The 11,692-nt window shown below is 35.4% G+C and overlaps 3 protein-coding genes across 3 annotated transcripts; 2 read left to right on the top strand and 1 right to left on the bottom strand.

Annotated features, from left to right (window-relative positions):
* Nucleotides 1-5,626: 5,626 nt before the first annotated feature.
* On the bottom strand, nt 5,627-6,817 carry TRIVIDRAFT_222460 (uncharacterized protein; the record flags this gene model as incomplete). Its single annotated transcript, XM_014100818.1, has 2 exons — nt 5,627-6,574; nt 6,674-6,817. The coding sequence occupies 2 exons, from the start codon at nt 6,815-6,817 to the stop codon at nt 5,627-5,629; spliced, it is 1,092 nt and encodes a 363-aa protein (XP_013956293.1).
* A 1,415-nt stretch (nt 6,818-8,232) lies between these two features.
* Nucleotides 8,233-8,595, top strand: TRIVIDRAFT_53684 (uncharacterized protein; the record flags this gene model as incomplete). Its single annotated transcript, XM_014100819.1, has 1 exon — nt 8,233-8,595. The coding sequence occupies one exon, from the start codon at nt 8,233-8,235 to the stop codon at nt 8,593-8,595; it is 363 nt and encodes a 120-aa protein (XP_013956294.1).
* A 1,517-nt stretch (nt 8,596-10,112) lies between these two features.
* On the top strand, nt 10,113-11,161 carry TRIVIDRAFT_71044 (uncharacterized protein; the record flags this gene model as incomplete). Its single annotated transcript, XM_014100820.1, has 2 exons — nt 10,113-10,956; nt 11,046-11,161. 2 exons carry the CDS (start codon nt 10,113-10,115, stop codon nt 11,159-11,161), a joined length of 960 nt encoding a protein of 319 aa, XP_013956295.1.
* Between the last annotated feature and the right edge of the window lie 531 nt (nt 11,162-11,692).

Genomic DNA, 11,692 nt, shown 5'->3' on the forward strand with positions numbered 1-11,692 from the left:
ATAATATTAAAAAGTATATTAAAAATTAAACTAAAGAGTAATACTTAAAAAGCATTTTTACAAATTAAAAATACCTAATATTCAACAGACTTATTTAAATACTAAAAGAACTCTAAAAAAAAATAATTAAAACTGTCTATATATATTAGCTATATAAATATAAAAGAATAAGAAAAACTATACAATAAGTTTAACAGTACTATAAGTTTAATAGAATTAAAAAATAAATATAAAAAATAGTTTTAGAATATATTATATATAAAAAAATAAAAATAGTATAATACCTCCTTTATAGAAAATTATAATCTTTACCAGTTCCAATATACGCTTAAGAATTAATCTCTTTTAACTATATTATAAAGCTATTACCTTTAAAAGAATCTATAATAAAAAATACTTAGGATATAATCTTTATAGTTATTAACTAATTTATAAAAATAGTATATTTTATCCTATAAAAAGAAAGCAATATTACTAAAGATTTAATATATTAGTTTATTAAATATATTTATACTAACTATAGATTACTAAATAAAATTATTTTAAACAGAGGCTTAATATTTACCTTTAAGTTTTAGTAAACATTTATAATACACCTAAGATTAAACTATAAACTTAGCACTACTTATTATCTACAAATAAATAAATAAATAGAAAAAATTAACTAAATTATTAAAATATATTTAAAAAGTTATATTAACTTTAACTAAAATAACTAAGTTAAACTTTTACCTATTATATAAATCTCCTATAATAATATATTAGTAAAATTAATAAAATATTTACTATTTTACGTAAACTATAGGTTTAAATTAAACGTTTATAGACTATTAAAAAAAGGAGAAAATATATAAAAAGCTATTATTTTAGCTAATAATATTAAAAAATTATATAATAAACTATAAATACAGCTTAAATTTATATAAAAAAGAATAAATAAGTTCGCTGATGTATAAAAGATTAAAAAATTAACCCTTTAGGAGGGAGATATAGTTTATTTACTTTAATACTTCAGAAATAAAGATATAGTAAACATTAAAATAAATCGGCTAAACAATAAGCTTAATTTTAAGAAACTTAAACTATATAAAATTTTAAAGAAAATTAATATAGTTAATTATGAACTTAATTTCCTAGTATAAGAAGGGAAACGAAGAAAAATAATTTACTTGATTTTCTATATTTTGCTATTAGAAAAAGTAATAATAGATGAAAAAACAGAAGAAGTTATATAAGACGAAATCGTTATTAAGGGAGAAGAACTTAAATATAATGTAGAAAAAATAATAATATTAAAGTATAATAAGAAAATAAAACAACCTAAATATTTAGTAAAATAAAAAAACTACCTTAATACAGAAAATATATAGGAACCTATTAAAAATTTAAAAAACTTAGAGGATAAAATTAAGGAGTTCCATTAAAAACTAAGTTAAGAAAAGCTAATAAAAAAGGGTCTACCCCCTTTAAAAATAGGTTAATAGAAAAAAAAAATAGATTACTGGTGATAGAAATGGATAAAATGGGAATAGATAGAATAGGAACATTTAAATTAGGTAATAATGTTGCAGCCTGATTAAAGGCCTCCGCTTTCTTGCATTTAACCTTATTTAATTCCTCTAAATTATTAATACCTTGCGCTACTGTATATATTATCTTTTAGTACTATAATTTTTTCTCCTTATAAAGACACTTAACTTTTACACTAGATTAATGAAGACGCTTAAGCTTACGCTTATATTCTTCTTCAGCTGCTTTAATCTCAGCCTTTAGTTTAATATATTAAGATATAACCTTGCGAAATTACGTAGGTAAAAGTTATTTTATATTATAAAAAGACTTCTAACTAATTATATAGGTAAAATAATAAGAGGACTCCCCCTCCGTAAAAAAATACTCTGCCCTAGAAGATTTATAAGAAAAATATTTATTTATTTTAACTAAGTAAGATAAAATAAATAAGTAAAGATTGCTATACTATTTACGTTTATTAATTCTATGTCTTTTAGATTTAATAAATATATTTACAGTAAGATATTTAAGTAAAAATAATAAAGAAAGGAAAACAGAATAAGAACTTATAGGATACGAAAGTGGGCTACTTATACTAAATTAAGTAAGGTCTTAAGGATAAGACTAATAGGAGAGGGATATTATATTATGACCTAACTTTTATAATTGCAATAATAGGCCTATAGGGTAAGCGGAATTGGATTAACAATAGGCTGACTAGCCAATAGGAGCTGATTTATATAACTTTATAGATAAGCTAAATAAGCTACGACTTTAGCAGTTCGTCCGACGAGCCCTATAAGCCTAGGATTAACTGAGTATATAAGTTTACATTTATATTATTTATTTAGATAGCTTAGATAGTTAGTTATTAATATAGCAATTAGATTGAATTTAGCTACTATATTTACTAGCTATATGACATTAATAAGACAACGCTTATAGCCGACCTAACCGCTCCGCTAACATAAACCTAGAACCTAGAGGTTTATCCTTTAGGAACAGCTAACCTATACTAACTTATAGGATCCGGTTCGTCACAGTTTTTTTCTTTAATTAAGGCCTTAAGCCAGTTATACTGCTGGGTAAGAAGCTTAACGGTAGTGTAGTTAATATATATTAGTAAAGATCTTAGCTAAACTTAGCTAATATAGTATTACTGTATTTTAACTTTCTACCTAACAGCTTCCTAAATGTAATTTTATTTCTTTTTTATTATTATTTAAATAAACACTTTATAAAAATATAGTAGATTATTTATACTGGTAAAAAGATATATTTTAATATCCTTATATACAGTCTTAGTTAAATTATTTATATATTAACTAAAGTTTCTATAGTATTTAATACAGTATTAAAGAAATTAATTTACTTAAAGAAAATACTTAAAAATAAAATAGTTAAAGATTACCTATTAATTAACGAAAAAGGAAATTAAAGTTACCTAAGCTTTCTTAAAGTTTTTTTTTTCTTTTATATAATAGACTGATTACTAAATATATTAAAAGTTAACTTTACTATTTTTAAAAGGCAGTTTAAAGGCAGGCCGTACTATTAATAGGTTAAATTATATAAGTTTATTAACATTAAACTTAATAAACTTATTAGTATAAAGATTAAGGACTGGGGAAGCAGCTTTATTGCTCTTAGCCTCGCTATCTTTAGGATCCTTTTAACGAAAGACGATTTTTATATTAATATTTATATAGATATAGAAAATACAAAATTACTGTTATATATTTAAAAATATATATTTTAGTAAATTTTTTAATATTATTTCCTTATTAATAATAATAATACTAGGTTTAAGAATCTAAAGCTGCTTTTAAAATTCACTTAGTTAATTATAAAATTAATTATAACCTTCCTAGTGCTTTATATTAATAAGGCTAAATGTAAAATTTACAACCGATTGTTAATTAATAACGCCAGTAATTTAAAAAAGGTATATTTTAAAGCAGTTAGTTTTATATATATTATTAAGTCTAAGGATTTTAAAAAAGTATTTTTATATCTCCTTATATTAAAAGTATATTTAAAACACTACTGTAATTTTATTATTTTTATTATAATTAATATAATAATAAAGTCTTTATTATTAAAGAAGATTTACTTACTGTTAGGTAAGCGTAAGACTTTTTAGCTTTAACAGTTTAATTATCTGTTAATTATTATAAATATCTTTAAACTAAAAGAAAAAAAGAGCTTAATTTTATAATTATATAATCTTTTTTATTTTACAGGTAGTAAAGGCCCTATATTAAAATAGTAATTTCTTAGCTTTTTATTATTCTTTAATCCAGCGGTAATAGATTATATATATAGAAGGATCTAAAAAAGTATTATAATTATACTAACTTTCGTTAATAAAAAATATCTACTTTTAATTTAATTTTTTAATTACTAAAGCTATAAGCTTAAATTTACAGTTAATTTTACTTATTGTAGTTTTTCTAACTCTTTTATTATAAGGTAGTCGTAAAGCTCTGCAGTTATATATAAAGCTGTAGTACATTAAAATCCTCCTGCTGTTAACTTTAATATAATTACCTGCATTTTTTTTTACTAAAGCAGTGCTATTATTATAATAAAAGCTTTATAAAAAGCTATATAAATTTTTAAAAAAATTAAACTCCTGTAGCAGTAGCGGTAAAGGAATAAGGCATTTAATTTTATCTATAATAATATTAAATATTATAATATTTTTATAAAGTTATATTATAGAGGTTGTTTATATATAATTTTTAAATATTATTAGCCTATACTGTGTTTTAGTAGGTGGGCCTGGCAGCCTTAAAGCTTAATTAAATTTAGTTAGTTATAGCCCCCTGAGTATTTTAGTACAGCCCGCGCAGCAATACTTTAAAAAATAACGCAAAGCTGAAAACCAAGGGCATAGAAAAAAGTCCACTCAATCAAAGAGTGGAAATGCATACCTTCGTAGCGTACTATCAAATCGCACAGCTCTCGAAAAAAGATCAAGAAAGAAAAAAAGAAGAAGTGTTCTACAACAAACACTCTTTCTAATTAAACTGCCCCCTCGCAGTTGAATGCGTGTTCACCGCCAAAGCGTCCAACCCTGACGCAATAACTATTTACCCCGCTCCGCTCTAAGCCCTTCATCCCTTCATAGGCTGCCTCCGGATAAGAGAGATGTCCCATCATCTGACTAAAGACGAAATCCTCCACTCATTCGTCCATTGCTTGCGCTACTGCACAAGACAAAGTCAGCAGTCAATCCTAAAGAAAGCTGCCGCCTAAGTACATTAACCGGAATTTCTCCCCTCCGCTTCCGAAAATCCATAGCACCATCACTTCCCCTCTAGTCCAGTTCTGTACTAACCTCGGACTTCACCCCTCCATTCTACTCCGGACTTACGTAACTTGTCCACACTAAAGTTGGGCCAAGGCCTCTTATAACCAGGCATAGAAGCATCCTTTTAGCTATTGAACCGGTAAGGAAGCAGCGTGAATGGTGAGCCATGTTTGTTCGCTTCCTCCAATGCTGAATGACTCTTATTTGCGAGGCCTTGACTAGCGAACCGCTTTCAAGCTTCACAAACCCTAGCCCTGACAACCCAACCAACTGATCTTGAAAGCAAGTATGCATAGAAAATACATCGGCGGTTTGAACTCGACCTCTGGCATCTTTGCGGCAAAATCCTTTAAGAGTTGTTCAACTATCAGGTGGTCCTTACGACGCATTGTTGTTTCTCATCATCCCACACCTTGGCTAAGGAGGCTGGGATCGAAGCGCAGGAGGGATAGGTTCTGATAATTGTGACTATAGTATCAGGGAGAATGTGTAATATTAAGAATGGCTTTATAATAGCAAATTTCCCATAACTTACGTCGCTTACACAGGGCTTTATTAGTAGGCTGATGAGACCTGTCTTAGGCTATCTAAGAATAACTTTGTTGGAGGGTTTTGGATATAAGTTAGCTTCTACACTAACTCGATTATATCTGTCAACTTCGCTATACTTAATTGTACTTAGTACTGATTGAGGAGATATAAAGTAAATAATCAGTCAAATAATCAGTCTACTATTTATCTGTAATTATTTTATCCTGTAGGCCTATTGTTGCGACTGTAAGAGTTGGGTCGCGACACTTAGCTGCTTAGAACTACGCTGTACTGGCCATCAGCATCGTTCGAGCTGCTAACAAGTATACCCGGCTGAGCTCCACAGATCTTGTTAAGCCCTGCGCTGTCGCAAACGTTTCCTTGGGAGCTTGTCGTAACAACCGTGCCTAACTGGGCCTGGGGCTGAAATTGGACAAAGCCAATTTTACCTTGGGGAATCAATAGACCCTCGGATGTACCGTGCGTAGTAGCAATAGAAACGCTCAATCCAAAGTTAAAGTTTGCATTTCCATTGGCACCATCCTTGCCTGTGTCACCAATAGTGGCTCCAAAAGTGATGCTTTCGGAAATGGTGTCAGTTACAGTCACAGAATCAGTGAATGTAACTGGGCATGGCCCACCAGAGTTCCGGCAGTCAATCGTTGATGATCCTGACGCTTTAACTCCATTTCCTAAGCCCTGCTCGCAGTCCAGGCAAAGAGCCCTCAGCTGACCAGAATCAGCCAGAGATTGGCATGTGTTGGAGTCCAGCATGCAGTTGCTAGGAGGGCTGAATGTCTGGCTTTGTCGCTTCTCGATTGGGGAACTATCCAATTCCAAATCCAATGTCTCGTTGCGATACACAACTTGGATACGTCGGCCGGTAGAACTTAGGAGGTAATCGCCCTCGTCGTCTTTGTAGACTACGCCCAGACTTCTTGTATCTTTCTTCTGAACATCAACAATCCTTTTGATCTCTTTGTTGGCAGCGACTGCATTCTTGGACAAGCTTGGTGGCGGGTAAGAGCGCCTCTGAGTTACTCCAGGACAATCTTTTCCCGTGTTGCAAAATGCCCACCAAATTCGATTGGAAAGATTTGGGAAGTCATAGCATCCATTTTGGTGTTCCAGAGCAATGAGTTCTTCGCCGCAAGTTGTTCCATCAGGTGGACCTTGTGATATAGTAACCGAGACTGTGGATGGCATCCCTTGGATCTAATCCACGCACGTGAGTATTATAAACTCTTAGAATTGTGAAAAATCAGAGGCCGACAAAATGTGTCCTAAGCAGCTCTGGTATGGCAATATGCGTACCTCGTATCCTCCAGATGGATTGGAATTTGCAAATGCACCATCGTTGAAAAAGCATGTACCGGTACCCGCTGATCCAGGTGAAACAAGTGTCACAAGACCATTTCCAGAGGAACAACCCTGTGGGTGGAAAATAATCGATGCCATGATTATTATACCTAATATTGGTCCGCTGTTAGTAAACACGTAGCTTCATACACCCTTGTCACTTACCTGTATTGTAACTCTGTCTGTAAACTATGTATGATAAAGGTCTTGGAAGATTGCATTTATTGTGTGAATGACATACTATATTGCTGATTAGTGTACTGCTTCTTCTTTTTATTTTGAAAGGAAAGGAGCCCTCTTTTATACAGTTGAGTGGAGAAAGATAATGTGCCAAGTTGCATCCCAACGAAGACGACTTCAAAACTCATTTCATTAACCTAGCCATTCTAAGTACCTAAGCTTAGATGACTATCCTTTTGAGTCTAAGAGTTTCTAAAATTAAAAATAATAATAACTCATAATAAGTAGAAATCTTTCAACCAAAGAGTTGTCAGATTACATCATGAAAGAGATTCCGCCGATCAAAAATGGAGCAAAGTCTGACAATACGACGATCCTCCACAAGATTTTTATATGCAGTAAGGGAATATTAACGTAGATCATGCCCGCACCTACGATCCTAGAACTTACGACCTGCTTGATATGTCTACCATTCAGTCAGATTGCGTCACTAGAAGTTAATTGAGTAAAAAGGATGCATACACAGCTGTTTCACTGTATAATGATCTACATTACTAGTTTCGTGCGACTTACTCACCCGTTAGATGCTAATATATGTCATATATTACAGTCATATAACAACTTCACTTTGGCTATTAGAAATCATGTATAATTCCATTGCAAAAGTGGTATTAATGCTTAAATCAATAGTAAGAGAACTCGACTGTACATCATACATTGTACTATAAAACACCCTACTTGCACTCGTTGCAGATCATGCCTCACATCTTACATATTTGCAGCTATGTTTGAAATTAATGCAGATCAGGACCACTACTCTACTAAAAAACTACAACTACCAATCAAAATTGTTCTTTGGCGCTAGAGGCACCATAAATATAGCGACCGCAGTGGAGGATCTATGGCGATCTTGCTTTTTAAGACAATAATGTGGAGCACTCGAAGAGTAGATTTCCTAATTCGTATTTGCTATGCTTACTTTGATCTGCATCGTCGCCTATCATACCTCCACACAAAGGGGGCAATGATGCTGAGAGCCAAGGAGGCACAATACAGCTGGGAGTCAAGTAAACAAGTTTGGTTCTCGCAAACTCAGTAAGCACAATTAATGTAACTTTTCAAAATCTATAAAGATGGGCTAGGGCCGCTACGTTCAATTGAAGTTAATCAACATAACCCAAGTATCACTTCAGATCTCTACAGCTCTTACCAGCTACCTCTGTCAACGGCCGAAAAAAGAACAATTTGAACTTGAAAGGTTTCTCTTTGAAATTCCCAAGTAAGATTCACAGGTTGAAATACTACTAGAATTATGTTGTAACAATGTGTCTAGAATGCAATTCTTCGCCGTCCTCCCTTTATTGTATACTACCGCAGCAGCACTCGGCATTAATTGTCGTGGAAACGCCAACTGCGTCGGGACTCCAGAATGCAGACTCGCTGATCTGATCTTGCAAGTCAGCCAGCAAGACCCAAGCACATCATACAGCCCTGGGCAGCACATTGCCTGTTGCGGCATACCCGGGGGCAATATCTGTGCATTCACTCAGGGCATTAGCAATTCGATTACAGCTGGAGAAGCCCTCGGTATGCTACAGGGGCTGTCCGCCCACGGCTGCGGCCAGTGCGGCAGTATTCCGTTCAAGGACAACAATGTTGCTGAAGGACAATTGACAGTTAACTGGACCGATCACTAAGTTATGAAGTGATATCAGATCACGTTTTATACTATCTCGTTTTGCTATCTCTTCGCCAGTTTGCTTAAATTCCACAAGATTGCGTAGGCAAGGGGATAACTATTTTAAGAAAGCATAAATTTTCTGAATACCGTACTATGAAACCTCTCTGGACACCTCTACTCAATGCTTTTAAACGATCAAGTGACAGGTTCATATTTGAAAAAGATATTCACTAATGTACATAAAGTGTTACAATAGAAGAAATGGCTTTGTTATTTCGACAGAAGTTCAATAAGAACATCTCTCTGTTCAATAGTTATAGTGACTTTCTGCAGGGGATAAGTGTCAAATATTGTGCATGTCAGAAGCCTGGATGTATGTGAGAAGAGTGAAGAGGGATAAGGATACTGTCGCTAGGTGGTACGCAAGTCGGTAGCAGTGAGTGACTGTATTTACCTGCATCCTTTGTAATTTTCTTCTACGGTTCACACCTTTTTATACGCGGTGGTTCTTGACTAAGGACTATGTGGCCCTTAGACTGCGACTGAGCTATGTGGTAGGTGCTCCTATGCCGCGGCCCCGGCCCTGACAAAGCACAAGAGTCTTGAACGAGCATCCAATGCTTGTTATATGCTTTTTGGTGCCAGGGGCGGGCAGGATAATCGGCCCAGATTCCATTGTTAGTCTATGCTCAAGTATATAGAGTAAAAGGCTCACGGACAAAAGCGTGTAATTCAACGGATTACAGTGTCCACTTGGTACTGAGTTTTGTCAAGCCAGAAGGGATTGATTACTGTTCCAATTAAGCGGATTGAAACAGGTAACTTATCTAAACGCTGGTGTGCTTACTTAAGTAACTTAACTAAGAGCCAGGTAGCTGTTTTAAGTAACTCATCTAAAGGCTGGGTATTGAATTTGGAAAGCATTCTATACACAACTGTAATGTAGTATTCATTTTTGCAAATAACGGCATATGTTGTTCCATTTGAGGCAGCCTCAACTGTTTTCATTAATTAACATGAGGTCATAGCTGTAGTCGAGACTGGTCTAGTGGACCTGGGAAGCATGCCTTGTGACTATATAACACTACTTTTCCCACTACCAGCCTCTACACAAAGCAGCTGAAAGATCCAAATGAAACTTTACTCAGCTGACGTCAGCCATTGGCAAGGCTGTACTGGCCTCAGCTTGACTTGGCACTAGAACTATCAAACATTTTGACGGCGCAATGGGTTGCGGCTAAAAGCGGGGGAGCTATGGACCGGCCTCGCCGATATAAATCATAGCCAACATGGGTCAGGGACAGGATATGAGTACTGGGGTCGTGAAAATGTACTGCCGAACACTTGTTTACCTTGCACTTGAATGGTTTATAAATAAGGATCCCATTCTCCCTCAATCCACGAATTTAGTGTCCTCTGCCCAAAGCCAGGACAAACAGTTTTTGAGTCATCATTATTCAACAGCCTGGTTGACTGTGCTTCTTCTTCACTAAATCCTGCCTTCAAACGGTGCCATTTCGACGAGAAACAACCATGCCTGAAAATATCACAGCAGAATGGGGCAACAAGCTTGCGGAGCTAGCTATCCAGGAAGTTACTGTTCCCCTTCCTACGGAAAATGCAGTTAATGCCCGACTAACGGACATCGACGGCACTGGGACTGCCACCCTGGTGAGCAAGCTGAAACAGGCCGCCAAGACGTATGGTGGCTTCGCCCTGATTCTCAAGCACGATCCAGATTACAAGGAGTTCGAGTGGCTCCAGTTCATTACCCGGCAGCTCGTTGTTGATGGTGCTGCCATAACGGGCAACCTAGTTATAAAGATAAACACGACCTCCTATCAATTGGTAAACTCAGTGGAGGAGATCACAGACTACGCCTTCGCGCCCGGCTCAGAGCCGTCTAACTGGAATACCTGCTGGAAGGTAGACGCTTCTATTCTCCCTTTCCCCAAACCTTTCTTCCGCGAGGGGTACGAATACGCCATCTCTGATGCCCATAATTTGACCGCTATTCTGGACGCTCCGGCTGTCTTGGCCGGCAAAATCCCGACAAATGTAGAGAAATCCATGTACGAAGTTGTCCCGAACGGCTTGGTAGTGATGAAGGACGCGCTGGGTACCGGCGAGGGAATCTCCCGCGCCTATTTCTCAGACTACCTGGTGAAGAAAGTGGGTGATAAATGGCGCATCTACGCCCGCTTTGACTTCAGCTTGACCTGGAACGCAAGGGATACGGACAAGAAAAACTTCACGTTCCATTCTTTGGGAACCACTACAACCGCGTCACTTCTCGACTGCCACATGGCCGCCCTCATGCACAAGACGACGCCTGGCAAACCAGGCACGGAATCCAAAGAACCCTGGAAGGAATTTCGTGAGTCGATTCTCCCATGAGCTCACACATGGAGGAATCTGAACCTTTTGCGAGGACATGGACCATAGTTTAACTACACGGATGTGAAGATTCTGGTACTCGACACGCTATCGTGGTCGACTCCTGTGTCTTTTTCCGTGATACAAATAGACTTTATGGTTACGAGGAGGAACGGAGAAGGGAGATGAACGGAGAAGAGAGATGAAAGAAGGACAGCAATAATATAGTGATTATAACTACTATTATAACTTGTAGACCACTTTTGATACTGAATTTTGATTCGTAGACAAGAAAAAAATCTAAGCCACCTAGACCTATTAGTCATTATAAAGCAACCGCGCGCGTAATTTCGTGTGTGCAGGCGATATATCAATGGAGTTTAACATATCCCGCGGAGTATAGGTGACTAACTGTGGAATCACAACTTAACTCACCGACAATTGTCCAGTCGAAAAGTGGTGGATTGATGTTTAATTATGAATTAGACCATAAAACTGATCGATAGTTCCTGTGACGACAAATCATACAGGGATGCTTGAACATCACAATCTACAGAGCCACTCTTGAAATAGAATCTTTCATACCGCTCAAGTCACATTGCAACAACGGAACACTACACGCAATCAGTATATGGAAACCCTCGTATCATTTTCTGGTGGATACTACTTCAGCATATAAGTTTATTTATTTATTTTATTATTAACGTCCACTAAATAAACTAATTACATAAGTCCTT

This window comes from Trichoderma virens (assembly GCF_000170995.1).
Source record: "Trichoderma virens Gv29-8 chromosome Unknown TRIVIscaffold_23, whole genome shotgun sequence".
Classification (NCBI taxonomy): domain Eukaryota; kingdom Fungi; phylum Ascomycota; class Sordariomycetes; order Hypocreales; family Hypocreaceae; genus Trichoderma; species Trichoderma virens.